The following is a 21,568-nucleotide window of genomic DNA, read 5'->3' as shown; positions in this document are numbered from 1 at the left end:
TGGTCACCCAGGGCTGTGTGGTCAGTGTGGGCACCCATGGTGGTGTGTGGTCACCCATGGTGGTGTGTGGTCACCCATGGTGGTGTGTGGTCACCCAGGGCTGTGTGGTCAGTGTGGTCACCCATGGTGGTGTGTGGTCACCCATGGCAGTGTGGTCAGTGCGGGAACCCATGGCAGTGTGGTCAGTGCGGGCACCCAGGGCTGTGTGGTCAGTGTTATCAGTGTGGTCACCCACGGCAGTGTGGTCAGTGCGGGCACCCAGGGCTGTGTGGTCAGTGTGGGCACCCATGGTGGTGTGTGGGCACCCATGGTGGTGTGGTTAGTGTGGTCACCCATGGTGGTGTGGTTAGTGTGGTCACCCATGGCGGTGTGGTTAGTGTGGACACCCATGGTGGTGTGGTCAGTGTGGGCACCCATGGTGGTATGGTCAGTGTGGGCACCCACGGCGGTGTGGTCAGTGTGGTCAGTGTGGGCACCCACTCACCTGGTAGTTCTCCAGCAGGGAGTTGGCGGGCGATGGGCTGAGTCGGAAGGCGTTGATCAAGATGCCCAGACCCAGCTTCTCGGCCAGACTGGACCAGCTGAGTCCCGCCTGGGTCTGCTCCAGCAGTTCACAAAGCTCTAGCCTGGACTCATCGTCCAGCTGACCTACGTCACCTGTGGATCAGATACATGGGAACTCACTTCATCACCCACACCCACAACATTGCAGACACACGACCACACACCAGTAGACACAAGGAATGCACGCAACATGTGCAGGAAGGAACTGCTTTAAACCAAAGACAGACATAAAATGCTGGAGTAACTCAGCGGGTCAGGCAGCATCTCTGGAGAACATGGACACAGAGTGCTGGAGTAACTCAGCGGGTCAGGCAGCATCTCTGGAGAACATGGACACAGAGTGCTGGAGTAACTCAGCGGGTCAGGCAGCATCTCTGGAGAACATGGACACAGAGTGCTGGAGTAACTCAGCGGGTCAGGCAGCATCTCTGGAGAGAAGGAATGGGTGATGTTTCGGGTCGGGACCCTTCTTCAGACTGAGTCAGGGGAGAGGGAGACACAGAGATAAGGAAGGGTAAGGTGTGAAAACAGGACATCAAAGAGGACGAGACTCAAAGAAAATGTAGAATAGATCGTTGTTAGCTGGGAGAAGGTGACAATAAAGCAAACAGAGAGAAAATGTAGTGGGAGACTGGTGGAAGAACTGGGAAGGGGGAGGGGTTGGAGAGAGAGAGGAAAGCAAGGGCTGGCTACTTGAAGTTAGAGGTCAATGTTCATAAGAGGGGATTGATTCAGCGGTAACATTTTTCACTTGGAGCGTAGTCTGTATCTGGAATAAGCTGCCTGTTCTGAATACTCTGTAGTAACTGGGGGATTGTGTTGACGCATGGTGATCGTCTTGCTCTGTGTGTAAAACATGTATTCCATTGTGCCTTGGTACAGGTGACAGTAAGGGAATAAGTTTATTGGCCAAGTATGTACACAGACAAGGAATGTGCCTTGGTGCCCCGCTCGCTCGCAAGTAACAACAACAATAATAACAACAACACGACATAAAACATTAAAGCATTAAGAATACAATATTACAGTAACAATAATACAATAACAATATTACAGTTTAAACATGTGGGTGAAATAAACCAAAACAAAAGGAGGCTACTGACATTTGGTTGTTGAGTAGAGCTGCTGCTCGTGGATAAAAGCTGTTTTTATGTCTGGCTGTGGCTGCTTTGACAGTCCAGAGTCGCCTTCCAGAGGGAAGTGCTTCGAAGAGTTTGTGGCCATGGTGAGAGGGGTCAGAGATGATCTTGCCCGCTCGCTTCCTGGCCCTTGCAGTGTACAGTTCGTCAATGGGGGGAAGGTTGCATTGATGTAAAGAGCCAATTGGCCATTGGGGAAGCTCCAGAAGCAGGAACAATAATGACGGGGAGGTAGATGGGAATTGATGGGCAGAATGCGCCGCTCAGATGTGTGGAGCTGTGTCTGTGGGGAGCTGACGTGACAACAGGTTGTGAGGGGTTTACTCGTGGTTCCCTGGTCCATCGTTCTCTGAGTGAGAGCAGTCTGCGTCGGACGCAGATCTGGCCCTGGTCCCCCAGAGAGGATCAAAGGACTGCCAGGACACAACAGGGTGGTCACGGTGGCACAGCGGTAGAGTTGCCGCCTTACAGCGAATGCAGCGCCGGAGACCCGGGTTCCATCCCGACTACGGGTGCTGTCTGTATGGAGTTTGTACGTTCTCCCCGTGACCTGCGTGGGTTTTCTCCGAGATCTTCGGTTTCCTCCCACACTCCAAAGACGTGCAGGTTTGTAGGTTAATTGGCTGGGCAAATGTAAAAAAATTGTCCCTAGTGGGTGTAGGATAGTGTTAATGTGCGGGGATCGCTGGTCGGCGCGGACTCAGTGGGCCGAAGGGCCTGTTTCCATCCTGTATCTATGAACTCCAAAGACGTACAGGTATGTAGGTTAATTGGCTGGGTAAATGTAAAAATTGTCCCTAGTGGGTGTAGGATAGTGTTAATGTACGGGGATCACTGGGCGGCACGGACTTGGAGGGCCGAAAAGGCCTGTTTCCGGCTGTATATATATGATATGATATGATATGATAACTAAACTAAACGGTGGTGCAGCGGTAGAGTTGCTGCCTTACAGCACCACGGACCCCACTTCCATCCTGACTACGGGTGCTGTCTGTGTGGAGTTGGCACGTTCTCCACATGACCTGTGTGGGGTTTCTCCAAGTGCTCTCACACTCCAAAGACGTACAGGTTCATAGGTTAATTAGCTTTGGTAAAAAAATTGTAAATTGTCTCTGTATCTCTAAACTAAAGTCTAAAAAGTCTTGTGCAATATTCTGAAAGAGATCAGATAGTCCTCCAATCCATTTCCCAAAGACGTGTAGTGGGTGATCAATAGACAATAGGTGCAGGAGGAGGCCATTCAGCCCTTTGAGCCAGCACCGCCACTCATTGTGATCATGGCTGATCATCCACAATCAGTAACCCGTGCCTGCCTTCTCCCCATACCCCCTGACTCCGCTATCATTAAGAGCTCTATCTAACTCTCTCTTGAAAGCATCCAGTGTATTGGCCTCCACTGCCTTCTGAGGCAGAGAATTCCACAGATTCACAACTCTCTGGGTGAAAAGGTTTTTCCTCATCTCCGTTCTAAATGGCCTACCCCTTATTCTTAAACTGTGGCCCCTGGTTCTGGACTCCCCCAACATTGGGATCATGTTTCCTGCCTCTAATGTGTCCAATCCCTTAATAATCTTATATGTTTCGATAAGATCCCCTCTCATCCGTCTAAATTCCAGTGTATACAAGCCTAGTCGCTCCAGTCTTTCAACATATGACAGTCCCGCCATTCCGGGAATTAACCTGGTGAACCTACGCTGCACGCCCTCAATAGCAAGAATATCCTCAAATTTGGAGATCAAAACTGCACACATTACTCCAGGTGCGGTCTCACTAGGGCTCTGTACAACTGCACACAGTACTCCAGGTGCGGTCTCACTAGGGCCCTGTACAACTGCAGAAGGACCTCTTTGCTCCTATACTCGCTGTCGCTGGTCAGAGTGGACTCGGTGGACTGAAGAGCCTGTTTCCGCGCTGTAGGGGCCCACAGAGATGCTGATGCACAACAGAAATAAAGAGGTACCTTGTGGGAGGGGAGTGGCCGACTTGTTCCGCGGTTGGTATGGCTTGCCGTTTAGGATGTCGTAGATCTGGCAAGGGGAGGCAGATGATAAACCAGTTAACGAGGCCGCAAATGAATGAATGAATGAATGAATGAATGAATGAACAGGTGCAGTAAAATGCTCTGCTTTGTGCACACGCGTGCAGTACATACGTTTTGCCATGGGCTGGTGCTGACTAAGTTACAAAAGTACCTACCAGTCCCATCTACTGCCTGCTGTCCACCACACATGGCAGCAGCCCCCCCCCACCCCCCCCTCTTCATAGAAACATAGAAAATAGGTGCAGGAGGAGGCCATTCGGCCCTTCGAGCCAGCACCGCCATTCATTGTGATCATGGCTGATCATCCACAATCAGTAACCCGTGCCTGCCTTCTCCCCATATCCCTTGATTCCACTAGCCCCTAGAGCTCTATCTAACTCTCTTTTAAATTCATCCAGTGAATCGGCCTCCACTGCCCTCTGTGGCAGAGAATTCCACAAATTCACAACTCTCTGGGTGAAAATGTTTTTTCTCACCTCAGTTTTAAATGGCCTCCCCTTTATTCTTAGACTGTGGCCCCTGGTTCTGGACTCCCCCAACATTGGGAACATTTTTCCTGCATCTAGCTTGGGCAGTCTTCCTCCTCCTCCTCCCCTGCCCCCAAACACCCCTTGATCACGACAGCCCCCACCACCCCGGGCCCCCCATTGCTTTTGCGGGTCCACTTTGCTCTTACCCCCTCCTCATTTTCAGTGGATCCCCAGGACTTCACTGGGCTTTACCTTGTACTGAACGTCCTGTATCTGTACATTGTGGGCGGCTCGATTGTAATCACGTGCAGTCTTTGCACTGACTGGACAGCGCTCAACAACAAAGCTTTTCAATGTGACAATGAACTGAGGCGAGGGAGGGTGGGGAACTATTCAACCCGACCAGCGAGGCCGGGACAAGGAACTGCACGTGCTGCAGCCTTCAGCAAAGCACAGAGTGCTGGAGGAACTCAGCAGGTCAGGCAGCCTCTGTGGACAGGTGATATTGTGGGGCGGGACCCTTCTTCAGACTGATGGAGTAGGGGGGAGAAAGCTGGGAAAGAGAGGTGGGCAAAGCCTGGTGAGTGATAGGTGGATACAAGTGAGGGGGGTGATAGGTGGATACAGGTGATGGGGTGATAGGTGGATACAGGTGATGGGTGGATACAGGTGAGGGGGTGATAGGTGGATACAGGTGAGGGGGTGATAGGTGGATACAGGTGAGGGGGTGATAGGTGGATACAGGTGATAGGTGGATACAGGTGATGGGGTGATAGGTGGATACAGGTGATGGGTGGATACAGGTGAGGGGGTGATAGGTGGATACAGGTGATGGGTGGATATAGGTGAGGGGCGTATACAGGTGAGGGGCGTGATAGGTGGATACAGGTGATGGGTGGTTACAGGTGAGGGGGTGATAGGTGGATACAGGTGATGGGTGGATACAGGTGAGGGGCGTGATAGGTGGATACAGGTGATGGTGGATACAGGTGAGGGGGTGATAGGTGGGTGCAGGTGAAGGGGTGTTAGGTGGGTACAGGTGAGGGGAAGGGGTGATGGGTGGATACAGTAATCGAGGCTGCAGGTGATCAATGAAGAAGACAAAAGGATACAATGTGGAATCTGATTTTTCAGGGATATAGCGCAGAAACAGGCCCTTCGGCCCACCGGGTCCGCGCCGACCAGTAATCCCCACACATTAACACTTTCCTACACCCACTAGGGACAATTTTTACATTTACCAAGCCAGTTAACCTACAAACCTGCACGTCTTTGGAGTGTGGGAGGAAACCGAAGATCTCGGAGAAAACCCACGCAGGTCACGGGGAAAACGTACAAACTCCGTACAGACAGCACCCGTAGTGGGGATGGAACCCGGGTCTCCGGCGCTGCATTCGCTGTAAGGCGGCAACTCTACCGCTGCGCCACCGTGACCGCCCAATAAGGAAGGAAGATGGGGAGTGAAATGTAGAAACATTTCTCGGTGCCCTTGCAACATTTAAGAACATTTATTTAGACAGGTACATGGATAGGACAGGCTTGGAGGGACACGGACCAAACACAGGCACATGGGACTAGTGTTGCTGGGGTATGTTGGCCGGTGTGGGTGAGTTGGGCTGAAGGGCCTGTTTCCACACTGTATGACCAGAGTGGGGGGGGGGGGGATAGCAGAGAAGGAACAGGGAGAAGGGGCATAAAATAAAATAGGGGAGGGAGTAGGGAGGAGTCGATAGCGGAGGGGAAAGGAAAGAAAGAAGGGGAAGGGTGGGGGAGCTGAGGAGCACCCCTCCCTACCTTCACATATACACTGCCCCATCCCTCCCTCCCTTCACATATACACTACCCCATCCCTCCCTCCCTTCACATATACACTGCCCCATCCCTCCCTCCCTTCACATATACACTGCCCCATCCCTCCCTCCCTTCACATATACACTGCCCCATCCCTCCCTCCCTTCACATATACACTGCCCCATCCCTCCCTCCCTTCACATATACACTGCCCCATCCCTCCCTCCCTTCACATATACACTGCCCCATCCCTCCCTCCCTTCCTTCACATATACACTGCCCCATCCCTCCCTCCCTTCCTTCACATATACACTGAGCCGTGCGTCCGGCTCCTCGGCTCCGTGCGCTCGTACCTCCTCAGTGGTGGCCATGTCCAGGGGGGTGGTCCCACAGAAGATGCCTTCGTCGTCAGAGTCCTGGTCTGCCCTCTCTGCCAGGGGCTCATGGTTCTGTATGTGTGGGTCAGCACCTGTGTGATACAGCACATGTTACACACAACCCTTCACAAGCCAGCCGTGCTGGCTCGAAGGGCCAAGTGGCCTCCTTCCTCATGCACCTGTTTTTTATTTTCTGTGATGAGGGGGGACCACATTGAAACTCACCACATAGTGAGACAAGGCACAGAGTGGATATGGAGAGGATGTATCCACTAGTGGGAGAGTCTAGGGCCAGAGGGCACAGCCTCGCAATTAAAAGACCTTCTTTTAGGAAGATGAGGAGGAGTTTCTTTAGCCAGAGGGTGGTGAATCTGTGGGATTCATTGCCACAGACGGCTGTGGAGGACAAGTCAGTGGGTATTTTTAAGGCGGAGATAGATAGATTCGTGATCAGTGCGGGTGTCAGGGGTTGTGGGGAGAAGGCAGGAGATGGGGTTGAGAGATAGATCAGCCATGATTGAATGGCGGAGTGGACTGTATGGGCCGAATGGCCTCATTCTGCTGCTAGACCTCATGGACACAACCTGCCCACAGCACAACCTGACTGTGGCTGCAGTGAAGGCCGATCTAACGAGGTCCCTGGAAGATGAGTGTGGTCACAAAGAGACCCTCGCTCCAGTGACGCTGCCATGGTGCAGCGGGTAGAGCTGCTGCCTCACAGCGCCAGGGACCCAACCACATCCTGATTACGGGTGCTGTCTGTGTGGAGTTTGCACGCTCTCCCCGTGACCGTGCGGGTTTGACTGGAGGAGAGGGGACAGAGGGGAGGGGGAGAGGGAAGGGAGGGGGATAGGGAAGAGAGTGCATGGGATAGGACAGGGAGGGAAGTGGAGGGGGGATAGGGAGGGGAGGGGTGGGGATAGGGAGGGGAGTGGAGTGGGAATATGGAGTGGGAGCGGGTAGGGAGGGGATAGGGAGGGGATAGGGGAGGGGAGGGGGTGGGGAGGGGGTGGGGAGGGAGGGGGACGAGATCCCCTCTCACACGGACAGGTCAGGGCTGTGGGACAATGTCCAGCAAAGCTCATGTGGTTTTAGTTTAGAGATACAGCACGGAAACAGGCCCTTCGGCCCACCGGGTCCGCGCCGACCAGCGATCCCCGCACATTAACACTATCCTACACCCACTAGGGACAATGTTTACATTTACCCAGCCAATTAACCCACAAACCTGCACGTCTTTGGAGTGTGGGAGGAAACCGAAGATCTCGGTGAAAACCCACGCAGGTCACGGGGAGAGCGTACAAACTCCGTACAGACAGCGCCCGTAGTCGGGATGGAACCCAGGTCTCCGGCGCTGCATTCGCTGTAAGGCAGCAACTCCACCGCTGCGCCACCGTGTCGTGCACCCATCTCCCCCCGACCCACCGCCCATCCCCCCCGACCCACCGCCCATCCCCCCCGACCCACCGCCCATCCCCCCCCGACCCACCGCCCATCCCCCCCCGACCCACCGCCCATCCCCCCCCGACCCACCGCCCATCCCCCCCGACCCACCGCCCATCTCCACTGACCCACCGCCCACCCCCCCCGACCCACCGCCCATCCCCCCCGACCCACCGCCCATCCCCCCCGCACCCACTGCCCATCCCCCCCCGACCCACCGCCCATCCCCCCACTGACCCACCGCCCATCCCCCCACTGACCCACCGCCCATCCCCCCCCGCACCCACCGCCCATCTCCCCACTGACCCACCGCCCATCCCCCCACTGACCCACCGCCCATCCCCCCCCGCACCCACCGCCCATCCCCCCCCGCACCCACCGCCCATCCCCCCCCGCACCCACCGCCCATCCCCCCCCGCACCCACCGCCCATCCCCCCCCGCACCCACCGCCCACCCCCCCACGCACCCACCGCCCATCCCCCCACTGACCCACCGCCCATCCCCCCACTGACCCACCGCCCATCCCCCCACTGACCCACCGCCCATCCCCCCACTGACCCACCGCCCATCCCCCCACTGACCCACCGCCCATCCCCCCACTGACCCACCGCCCATCCCCCCCCGACCCACCGCCCATCCCCCCACTGACCCACCGCCCATCCCCCCACTGACCCACCGCCCATCCCCCCACTGACCCACCGCCCATCCCCCCACTGACCCACCGCCCATCCCCACTGACCCACCGCCCATCCCCCCACTGACCCACCGCCCATCCCCCCACTGACCCACCGCCCATCCCCCCACTGACCCACCGCCCATCCCCCCACTGACCCACCGCCCATCCCCCCACTGACCCACCGCCCATCCCCCCACTGACCCACCGCCCATCCCCACTGACCCACCGCCCATCCCCCCACTGACCCACCGCCCACCCCCCCCGCACCCACCGCCCATCCCCCCACTGACCCACCGCCCATCCCCCCACTGACCCACCGCCCATCCCCCCCCGACCCACCGCCCATACCCCACTGACCCACCGCCCATCCCCCCACTGACCCACCGCCCATCCCCCCACTGACCCACCGCCCATCCCCCCACTGACCCACCGCCCATCCCCACTGACCCACCGCCCATCCCCCCACTGACCCACCGCCCATCCCCCCACTGACCCACCGCCCATCCCCCCACTGACCCACCGCCCATCCCCCCACTGACCCACCGCCCATCCCCCCACTGACCCACCGCCCATCCCCCCACTGACCCACCGCCCATCCCCACTGACCCACCGCCCATCCCCCCACTGACCCACCGCCCACCCCCCCCGCACCCACCGCCCATCCCCCCACTGACCCACCGCCCATCCCCCCACTGACCCACCGCCCATCCCCCCCGACCCACCGCCCATCCCCCCACTGACCCACCGCCCATCCCCCCACTGACCCACCGCCCATCCCCCCACTGACCCACCGCCCATCCCCCCACTGACCCACCGCCCATCCCCACTGACCCACCGCCCATCCCCCCACTGACCCACCGCCCATCCCCCCACTGACCCACCGCCCATCCCCCCACTGACCCACCGCCCATCTCCCCACTGACCCACCGCCCATCTCCCCACTGACCCACCGCCCATCTCCACTGACCCACCGCCCATCCCCCCACTGACCCACCGCCCATCCCCCCACTGACCCACCGCCCATCCCCCCACTGACCCACCGCCCATCCCCCCACTGACCCACCGCCCATCTCCCCACTGACCCACCGCCCATCTCCACTGACCCACCGCCCATCCCCCCCCGCACCCACCGCCCATCCCCCCCCGCACCCACCGCCCATCCCCCCCCGCACCCACCGCCCATCCCCACTGACCCACCGCCCATCCCCCCACTGACCCACCGCCCATCCCCCCCCGCACCCACCGCCCATCCCCCCACTGACCCACCGCCCATCCCCCCCGCACCCACCGCCCATCCCCCCCCCGCACCCACCGCCCATCCCCACTGACCCACCGCCCATCCCCCCACTGACCCACCGCCCATCCCCCCCCCGCACCCACCCCCCCCCGCACCCACCGCCCATCCCCCCACTGACCCACCGCCCATCCCCCCCCGCACCCACCGCCCATCCCCCCACTGACCCACCGCCCATCCCCCCACTGACCCACCGCCCATCCCCCCCCCGCACCCACCGCCCATCCCCACTGACCCACCGCCCATCCCCACTGACCCACCACCCATCCCCCCCGACCCACCGCCCATCCCCCCCCGCACCCACCGCCCATCTCCCCACTGACCCACCGCACATCCCCACTGACCCACCGCCCATCCCCCCACTGACCCACCGCCCATCCCCCCACTGACCCACCGCCCATCCCCCCCCGCACCCACCGCCCATCCCCCCACTGACCCACCGCCCATCCCCCCCCGACCCACCGCCCATCCCCCCACTGACCCACCGCCCATCCCCCCCGACCCACCGCCCATCCCCCCACTGACCCACCGCCCATCCCCCCACTGACCCACCGCCCATCCCCCCACTGACCCACCGCCCATCCCCACTGACCCACCGCCCATCCCCCCCCGCACCCACCGCCCATCCCCCCACTGACCCACCGCCCATCCCCCCCGCACCCACCGCCCATCCCCCCAATGACCCACCGCCCACCCCCCCCACTGACCCACCGCCTATCCCCCCCCGCACCCACCGCCCACCCCCCCCCGACCCACCGCCCATCCCCCCACTGACCCACCGCCCATCCCCCCACTGACCCACCGCCCATCCCCACTGACCCACCGCCCATCCCCCCACTGACCCACCGCCCATCCCCCCACTGACCCACCGCCCATCCCCCCACTGACCCACCGCCCATCCCCCCACTGACCCACCGCCCATCCCCCCACTGACCCACCGCCCATCCCCCCACTGACCCACCGCCCATCCCCACTGACCCACCGCCCACCCCCCCCGCACCCACCGCCCATCCCCCCACTGACCCATCGCCCATCCCCCCCCGCACCCACCACCCATCTCCCCACTGACCCACCGCCCATCCCCCCACTGACCCACCGCCCATCCCCACTGACCCACCGCCCATCCCCCCACTGACCCACCGCCCATCCCCCCACTGACCCACCGCCCATCCCCACTGACCCACCGCCCATCCCCCCACTGACCCACCGCCCATCCCCCCACTGACCCACCGCCCATCCCCCCACTGACCCACCGCCCATCCCCCCACTGACCCACCGCCCATCCCCCCACTGACCCACCGCCCATCCCCCCACTGACCCACCGCCCATCCCCCGCCGCACCCACCGCCCATCCCCCTACTGACCCACCGCCCATCCCCCCACTGACCCACCGCCCATCCCCACTGACCCACCGCCCATCTCCCCACTGACCCACCGCCCATCCCCCCACTGACCCACCGCCCATCCCCCCACTGACCCACCGCCCATCCCCCCACTGACCCACCGCCCATCCCCCCCGACCCACCGCCCATCCCCCCACTGACCCACCGCCCATCTCCCCACTGACCCACCGCCCATCCCCCCACTGACCCACCGCCCATCCCCCCACTGACCCACCGCCCATCCCCACTGACCCAACGCCCATCCCCCCACTGACCCACCGCCCATCCCCCCACTGACCCACCGCCCATCCCCACTGACCCACCGCCCATCCCCCCCCGCACCCACCGCCCATCCCCCCACTGACCCACCGCCCATCCCCCCACTGACCCACCGCCCATCCCCCCACTGACCCACCGCCCATCCCCCCACTGACCCACCGCCCATCCCCACTGACCCACCGCCCATCCCCCCACTGACCCACCGCCCATCCCCCCACTGACCCACCGCCCATCCCCCCACTGACCCACCGCCCATCCCCACTGACCCACCGCCCATCCCCCCCCGCACCCACCGCCCATCCCCCCACTGACCCACCACCCATCCCCCCCGCACCCACCGCCCATCCCCCCCCGACCCACCGCCCATCCCCCACGGACCCACCGCCCATCCCCCCACTGACCCACCGCCCATCCCCCCCCCGACCCACCGCCCATCCCCCCCCCGCACCCACCGCCCATCCCCCCACTGACCCACCGCCCATCCCCCCCCGACCCACCGCCCATCCCCCCACTGACCCACCGCCCATCCCCCCCGACCCACCGCCCATCCCCCCACTGACCCACCGCCCATCCCCCCACTGACCCACCGCCCATCCCCCCACTGACCCACCGCCCATCCCCACTGACCCACCGCCCATCCCCCCCCGCACCCACCGCCCATCCCCCCACTGACCCACCGCCCATCCCCCCCCGCACCCACCGCCCATCCCCCCACTGACCCACCGCCCATCCCCCCCCGCACCCACCGCCCATCCCCCCCCGACCCACCGCCCATCCCCCCACTGACCCACCGCCCATCCCCCCACTGACCCACCGCCCATCCCCACTGACCCACCGCCCATCCCCCCACTGACCCACCGCCCATCCCCCCACTGACCCACCGCCCATCTCCCCACTGACCCACCGCCCATCCCCACTGACCCACCGCCCATCCCCCCCCGCACCCACCGCCCATCCCCCCACTGACCCACCGCCCATCCCCCCCCGCACCCACCGCCCATCCCCACTGACCCACCGCCCATCCCCCCACTGACCCACCGCCCATCCCCCCACTGACCCACCGCCCATCCCCCCCGACCCACCGCCCATCCCCACTGACCCACCGCCCATCTCCCCCCGCACCCACCGCCCATCCCCCCACTGACCCACCGCCCATCCCCCCCCGCACCCACCGCCCATCCCCCCACTGACCCACCGCCCATCCCCCCACTGACCCACCGCCCATCCCCCCCGGAACCAACGCCCATCCCCCCCGACCCACCGCCCATCCCCCCACTGACCCACCGCCCATCCCCCCACTGACCCACCGCCCATCCCCACTGACCCACCGCCCATCCCCACTGACCCACCGCCCATCCCCCCACTGACCCACCGCCCATCCCCACTGACCCACCGCCCATCCCCACTGACCCACCGCCCATCCCCACTGACCCACCGCCCATCCCCCCACTGACCCACCGCCCATCCCCCCACTGACCCACCGCCCATCCCCCCACTGACCCACCGCCCATCCCCCCCCGACCCACCGCCCATCCCCCCACTGACCCACCGCCCATCCCCCCCCGCACCCACCGCCCATCCCCCCACTGACCCACCGCCCATCCCCCCACTGACCCACCGCCCATCCCCACTGACCCACCGCCCATCCCCCCACTGACCCACCGCCCATCCCCCCACTGACCCACCGCCCATCCCCCCCCGCACCCACCGCCCATCCCCACTGACCCACCGCCCATCCCCACTGACCCACCACCAATCCCCCCCGACCCACCGCCCATCCCCCCCCGACCCACCGCCCATCCCCCCCCGCACCCACCGCCCATCACCCCACTGACCCACCGCCCATCCCCACCTACCCACCGCCCATCCCCCCACTGACCCACCGCCCATCCCCCCACTGACCCACCGCCCATCCACCCCCGCACCCACCGCCCATCCCCCCACTGACCCACCGCCCATCCCCCCCGACCCACCGCCCATCCCCCCACTGACCCACCGCCCATCCCCCCCCGCACCCACCGCCCATCCCCCCACTGACCCACCGCCCATCCCCCCCGCACCCACCGCCCATCCCCCCACTGACCCACCGCCCATCCCCCCACTGACCCACCGCCCATCCCCACTGACCCACCGCCCATCCCCCCACTGACCCACCGCCCATCCCCCCACTGACCCACCGCCCATCCCCACTGACCCACCGCCCATCCCCCCACTGACCCACCGCCCATCCCCCCACTGACCCACCGCCCATCCCCCCCGACCCACCGCCCATCCCCCCACTGACCCACCGCCCATCCCCCCACTGACCCACCGCCCATCCCCACTGACCCACCGCCCATCCCCCCACTGACCCACCGCCCATCCCCCCACTGACCCACCGCCCATCCCCCCACTGACCCACCGCCCATCCCCCCACTGATCCACCGCCCATCCCCACTGACCCACCGCCCATCCCCCCACTGACCCACCGCCCATCCCCCCCCGCACCCACCGCCCATCTCCCCACTGACCCACCGCCCATCCCCCCACTGACCCACCGCCCATCCCCCCCCGCACCCACCGCCCATCCCCCCCGCACCCACCGCCCATCCCCCCCCGCACCCACCGCCCACCCCCCCCCGCACCCACCGCCCATCCCCCCCCGCACCCACCGCCCATCCCCCCACTGACCCACCGCCCATCCCCCCCCGCACCCACCGCCCATCCCCCCACTGACCCACCGCCCATCCCCCCACTGACCCACCGCCCATCCCCCCACTGACCCACCGCCCATCCCCACTGACCCACCGCCCATCCCCCCACTGACCCACCGCCCATCCCCCCACTGACCCACCGCCCATCCCCCCACTGACCCACCGCCCATCCCCCCCCGCACCCACCGCCCATCCCCCCACTGACCCACCCCCCATCCCCACTGACCCACCGCCCATCTCCCCACTGACCCACCGCCCATCCCCCCACTGACCCACCGCCCATCCCCACTGACCCACCGCCCATCCCCCCACTGACCCACCGCCCATCCCCCCACTGACCCACCGCCCATCCCCCCCGCACCCACCGCCCACCCCCCCCGACCCACCGCCCATCCCCCCCCGCACCCACCGCCCATCTCCCCACTGACCCACCGCCCATCCCCACTGACCCACCGCCCATCCCCCCACTGACCCACCGCCCATCCCCCCACTGACCCACCGCCCATCCCCCCCCGCACCCACCGCCCATCCCCCCACTGACCCACCGCCCATCCCCCCCCGACCCACCGCCCATCCCCCCCCGCACCCACCGCCCATCCCCCCCCGTCCCACCGCCCATCCCCCCACTGACCCACCGCCCATCCCCCCACTGACCCACCGCCCATCCCCCCACTGACCCACCGCCCATCCCCACTGACCCACCGCCCATCCCCCCCCGCACCCACCGCCCATCCCCCCACTGACCCACCGCCCATCCCCCCCCGCACCCACCGCCCATCCCCCCACTGACCCACCGCCCATCCCCCCACTGACCCACCGCCCATCCCCCCCCGCACCCACCGCCCATCCCCCCCCGACCCACCGCCCATCCCCCCACTGACCCACCGCCCATCCCCCCACTGACCCACCGCCCATCCCCACTGACCCACCGCCCATCCCCCCACTGACCCACCGCCCATCCCCCCACTGACCCACCGCCCATCCCCACTGACCCACCGCCCATCCCCCCACTGACCCACCGCCCATCCCCCCACTGACCCACCGCCCATCCCCCCCGACCCACCGCCCATCCCCCCACTGACCCACCGCCCATCTCCCCACTGACCCACCGCCCATCCCCCCACTGACCCACCGCCCATCCCCCCCCGCACCCACCGCCCATCCCCCCACTGACCCACCGCCCATCCCCCCACTGACCCACCGCCCATCCCCCCACTGACCCACCGCCCATCCCCCCACTGACCCACCGCCCATCCCCCCACTGACCCACCGCCCATCCCCCCACTGACCCACCGCCCACCCCCCCCCGCACCCACCGCCCATCCCCCCACTGACCCACCACCCATCCCCCCCGCACCCACCGCCCACCCCCCACTGACCCACCGCCCATCCCCCCACTGACCCACCGCCCATCCCCCCACTGACCCACCGCCCATCCCCACTGACCCACCGCCCATCCCCCCACTGACCCACCGCCCATCCCCCCACTGACCCACCGCCCATCCCCCCACTGACCCACCGCCCATCCCCCCACTGACCCACCGCCCATCCCCACTGACCCACCGCCCATCCCCCCCCGCACCCACCGCCCATCCCCCCACTGACCCACCGCCCATCCCCCCCCGCACCCAACGCCCATCCCCCCACTGACCCACCGCCCATCCCCCCACTGACCCACCGCCCATCCCCCCCCGCACCCACCGCCCATCCCCCCCGACCCACCGCCCATCCCCCCACTGACCCACCGCCCATCCCCCCACTGACCCACCGCCCATCCCCACTGACCCACCGCCCATCCCCCCACTGACCCACCGCCCATCCCCCCACTGACCCACCGCCCATCCCCCCCGACCCACCGCCCATCCCCACTGACCCACCGCCCATCCCCCCCCGCACCCACCGCCCATCCCCCCACTGACCCACCGCCCACCCCCCCCGCACCCACCGCCCATCCCCCCACTGACCCACCGCCCATCCCCCCACTGACCCACCGCCCATCCCCCCCCGCACCCACCGCCCATCCCCCCCCGACCCACCGCCCATCCCCCCACTGACCCACCGCCCATCCCCCCACTGACCCACCGCCCATCCCCACTGACCCACCGCCCATCCCCCCACTGACCCACCGCCCATCCCCCCACTGACCCTGACCCACCGCCCATCCCCCCACTGACCCACCGCCCATCCCCCCACTGACCCACCGCCCATCCCCCCCCGCACCCACCGCCCATCCCCCCACTGACCCACCGCCCATCCCCCCACTGACCCACCGCCCATCCCCCCACTGACCCACCGCCCATCCCCCCACTGACCAACCGCCCATCCCCCCACTGACCCACCGCCCATCCCCACTGACCCACCGCCCATCCCCCCACTGACCCACCGCCCATCCCCCCACTGACCCACCGCCCATCCCCCCACTGACCCACCGCCCATCCCCCCACTGACCCACCGCCCATCCCCCCACTGACCCACCGCCCATCCCCCCCGCACCCACCGTCCATCCCCCCACTGACCCACCGCCCATCCCCCCACTGACCCACCGCCCATCCCCCCCGCACCCACCGCCCATCCCCCCACTGACCCACCGCCCATCCCCCCACTGACCCACCGCCCATCCCCCCGCACCCACCGCCCATCCCCCCACTGACCCACCGCCCATCCCCCCACTGACCCACCGCCCATCCCCCCCCCCGCACCCACCGCCCATCCCCCCCCGACCCACCGCCCATCCCCCCACTGACCCACCGCCCATCCCCCCACTGACCCACCGCCCATCCCCACTGACCCACCGCCCATCCCCACTGACCCACCGCCCATCCCCCCACTGACCCACCGCCCATCCCCCCACTGACCCACCGCCCATCCCCCCACTGACCCACCGCCCATCCCCCCACTGACCCACCGCCCATCCCCACTGACCCACCGCCCATCCCCCCCCGCACCCACCGCCCATCCCCCCACTGACCCACCGCCCATCCCCCCCCGCACCCAACGCCCATCCCCCCACTGACCCACCGCCCATCCCCCCACTGACCCACCGCCCATCCCCCCCCGCACCCACCGCCCATCCCCCCCGACCCACCGCCCATCCCCCCACTGACCCACCGCCCATCCCCCCACTGACCCACCGCCCATCCCCACTGACCCACCGCCCATCCCCCCACTGACCCACCGCCCATCCCCCCACTGACCCACCGCCCATCCCCCCCGACCCACCGCCCATCCCCACTGACCCACCGCCCATCCCCCCCCGCACCCACCGCCCATCCCCCCACTGACCCACCGCCCACCCCCCCCGCACCCACCGCCCATCCCCCCACTGACCCACCGCCCATCCCCCCACTGACCCACCGCCCATCCCCCCCCGCACCCACCGCCCATCCCCCCCCGACCCACCGCCCATCCCCCCACTGACCCACCGCCCATCCCCCCACTGACCCACCGCCCATCCCCACTGACCCACCGCCCATCCCCCCACTGACCCACCGCCCATCCCCCCACTGACCCTGACCCACCGCCCATCCCCCCACTGACCCACCGCCCATCCCCCCACTGACCCACCGCCCATCCCCCCCCGCACCCACCGCCCATCCCCCCACTGACCCACCGCCCATCCCCCCACTGACCCACCGCCCATCCCCCCACTGACCCACCGCCCATCCCCCCACTGACCCACCGCCCATCCCCCCACTGACCCACCGCCCATCCCCACTGACCCACCGCCCATCCCCCCACTGACCCACCGCCCATCCCCCCACTGACCCACCGCCCATCCCCCCACTGACCCACCGCCCATCCCCCCACTGACCCACCGCCCATCCCCCCACTGACCCACCGCCCATCCCCCCCGCACCCACCGTCCATCCCCCCACTGACCCACCGCCCATCCCCCCACTGACCCACCGCCCATCCCCCCCGCACCCACCGCCCATCCCCCCACTGACCCACCGCCCATCCCCCCACTGACCCACCGCCCATCCCCCCGCACCCACCGCCCATCCCCCCACTGACCCACCGCCCATCCCCCCACTGACCCACCGCCCATCCCCCCCCCGCACCCACCGCCCATCCCCCCCCGACCCACCGCCCATCCCCCCACTGACCCACCGCCCATCCCCCCACTGACCCACCGCCCATCCCCACTGACCCACCGCCCATCCCCCCCCGCACCCACCGCCCATCCCCCCACTGACCCACCGCCCATCCCCCCACTGACCCACCGCCCATCCCCCCCGACCCACCGCCCATCCCCACTGACCCACTGCCCATCTCCCCACTGACCCACCGCCCATCCCCCCACTGACCCACCGCCCATCCCCACTGACCCACCGCCCATCCCCCCCCGACCCACCGCCCATCCCCCCCCGACCCACTGCCCATCTCCCCACTGACCCACCGCCCATCCCCACTGACCCACAGCCCATCTCCCCACTGACCCACCGCCCATCCCCACTGACCCACTGCCCATCTCCCCACTGACCCACCGCCCATCCCCCCACTGACCCACTGCCCATCTCCCCACTGACCCACCGCCCATCCCCACTGACCCACTGCCCATCTCCCCACTGACCCACCGCCCATCCCCCCACTGACCCACCGCCCATCCCCACTGACCCACCGCCCATCCCCACTGACCCACTGCCCATCTCCCCACTGACCCACCGCCCATCCCCCCACTGACCCACCGCCCATCCCCACTGACCCACCGCCCATCCCCCCCCCGACCCACCGCCCATCCCCCCCGCACCCACCGCCCATCCCCCCACTGACCCACCGCCCATCTCCACTGACCCACTGCCCATCCCCACTGACCCACCGCCCATCCCCCCCCGACCCACCGCCCATCCCCCCCCGACCCACCGCCCATCCCCCCCCGACCCACCGCCCATCCCCCCACTGACCCACCGCCCATCTCCACTGACCCACTGCCCATCCCCCCACTGACCCACCGCCCATCCCCCCACTGACCCACCGCCCATCCCCCCACTGACCCACCGCCCATCCCCACTGACCCACCGCCCATCCCCCCACTGACCCACCGCCCATCCCCACTGACCCACCGCCCATCCCCCCACTGACCCACCGCCCATCCCCCCACTGACCCACCGCCCATCCCCCCCGACCCACCGCCCATCCCCACTGACCCACTGCCCATCTCCCCACTGACCCACCGCCCATCCCCCCACTGACCCACCGCCCATCCCCACTGACCCACCGCCCATCCCCCCCCGACCCACCGCCCATCCCCCCCCGACCCACCGCCCATCCCCCCACTGACCCACCGCCCATCCCCCCCCGACCCACCGCCCATCCCCCCCCCGACCCACCGCCCATCCCCCCACTGACCCACCGCCCATCCCCCCCGACCCACCGCCCATCCCCCCACTGACCCACCGCCCATCCCCCCACTGACCCACCGCCCATCCCCCCACTGACCCACCGCCCATCCCCCCACTGACCCACCGCCCATCCCCCCACTGACCCACCGCCCATCCCCCCACTGACCCACTGCCCATCCCCCCACTGACCCACCGCCCATCCCCCCACTGACCCACCGCCCATCCCCACTGACCCACCGCCCATCCCCCCACTGACCCACCGCCCATCCCCCCCCGACCCACTGCCCATCTCCCCACTGACCCACCGCCCATCCCCCCACTGACCCACCGCCCATCCTCCCCCGACCCACTGCCCATCTCCCCACTGACCCACCGCCCATCCCCCCCCGACCCACTGCCCATCTCCCCACTGACCCACCGCCCATCTCCCCACTGACCCACCGCCCATCCCCCCACTGACCCACCGCCCATCCCCACTGACCCACCGCCCATCCCCCCACTGACCCACTGCCCATCTCCCCACCGCCCATCCCCCCTCGACCCACTGCCCATCTCCCCACTGACCCACTGCCCATCCCCACTGACCCACTGCCCATCTCCCCACTGACCCACCGCCCATCCCCACTGACCCACCGCCCATCTCCCCCCGCACCCACCGCCCATCCCCCCCCGACCCACTGCCCATCTCCCCACTGACCCACTGCCCATCTCCCCACCGCCCATCCCCCCCCGACCCACTGCCCATCTCCCCACTGACCCACTGCCCATCTCCCCACTGACCCACCGCCCATCCCCCCACTGACCCACCGCCCATCCCCACTGACCCACCGCCCATCCCCCCCGACCCACCGCCCATCTCCCCCCGACCCACCGCCCATCCCCCCCCGACCCACCGCCCATCCCCCCACTGACCCACCGCCCATCCCCCCCCGACCCACCGCCCATCCCCCCACTGACCCACCGCCCATCCCCCCACTGACCCACCGCCCATCCCCCCACTGACCCACCGCCCATCCCCCCACTGACCCACCGCCCATCCCCCCCCGACCCACCGCCCATCTCCCCCCGACCCACCGCCCATCCCCCCCCGACCCACCGCCCATCCCCCCCCGACCCACCGCCCATCTCCCCCCGACCCACCGCCCATCCCCCCACTGACCCACCGCCCATCCCCCCACTGACCCACTGCCCATCTCCCCACCGCCCATCTCCCCATTGACCCACCGCCCATCTCCCCACGCACCCACCGCTCATGTCCACTGACCACTAGGCCTGGGCTACTCACCGGCAGCCATCAGCAAGGCACACAGTTTGGTTGATCCTCTCCCCGCTGCGATGTGAAGTGCAGTTGACCCGTCAAACGTGGCGGCGTCGACTTCAGTCCCGGCCTGAGGGTCCGAAGCACACGTGTGTCAGAGCCATGTCCTCACAGGAACACGCCATCCCTCCCTGCGACCAGCCCGAAGCTGACCAACCCACCCCCAGGGGGAGACACTGAGCCAGGGGAAAAAGACACAGAGTGCTGGAGTAACTCAGCGGGTCAGGCAGCATCTGTGGAGAACATGGACACAGAGTGCTGGAGTAACTCAGTGGGGTCAGGCAGCAAGTTTGGAGAAGATGGATAGGTGACGTTTCAGGTTGGGACCCTTCACCTGAGATGGTCCTGCCAGCTGTGCTGGGCGTCCACACCTCACACACATGACAATTAAATACTCAACTGACAAATCTGGGACATTTGAGTTTAGTTGTGTTTAGTTTATTGCCGCGTGTACCGAGCGAGGTACAGTGAAAAGCTTTTTGCAGTCTGCTGTCCAGTCAGCGGAAAGATGATTACAATCGAGCCAGTGTCCACAGTGGACAGTGGACAGTGGACAGTGGACAGATACAGGATAAAGGGAATAACGTTTAGTGCAAGATAAAGCCTAGTACAGTCTGATTAGTTGACAAGTGTGGTCTACATGGATTCAAGGCATTTGACAAACATAGAAAATAGGTGCAGGAGGAGGCCATTCAGCCCTTCGAGCCAGCACCACCATTCATTGTGATCATGGCTGATCATTCACAATCAGTAACCTG

General features: G+C 66.4%; 1 protein-coding gene across 1 annotated transcript in view; it reads right to left on the bottom strand.

Moving 5' to 3' along the window:
• The window catches only part of LOC144594047 (nuclear factor NF-kappa-B p105 subunit-like), a 49,885-nt gene that overhangs the window by 10,770 nt on the left and 17,547 nt on the right, over positions 1 to 21,568 (bottom strand). Inside the window, exons 5-8 of the mRNA XM_078400261.1 lie at positions 20,778 to 20,880; positions 6,359 to 6,474; positions 3,664 to 3,730; positions 485 to 657 (exon numbers count right to left, since the gene is read on the bottom strand). Of these exons, the coding sequence (XP_078256387.1) occupies positions 485 to 657; positions 3,664 to 3,730; positions 6,359 to 6,474; positions 20,778 to 20,880 (459 nt within the window). The remainder of the gene's footprint in view (positions 1 to 484; positions 658 to 3,663; positions 3,731 to 6,358; positions 6,475 to 20,777; positions 20,881 to 21,568) is intronic.

Source organism: Rhinoraja longicauda, chromosome 1 (genome assembly GCF_053455715.1).
Source record: "Rhinoraja longicauda isolate Sanriku21f chromosome 1, sRhiLon1.1, whole genome shotgun sequence".
Lineage (NCBI taxonomy): Eukaryota > Metazoa > Chordata > Chondrichthyes > Rajiformes > Arhynchobatidae > Rhinoraja > Rhinoraja longicauda.
This window is presented reverse-complemented; position numbering and strand designations above follow the sequence as displayed.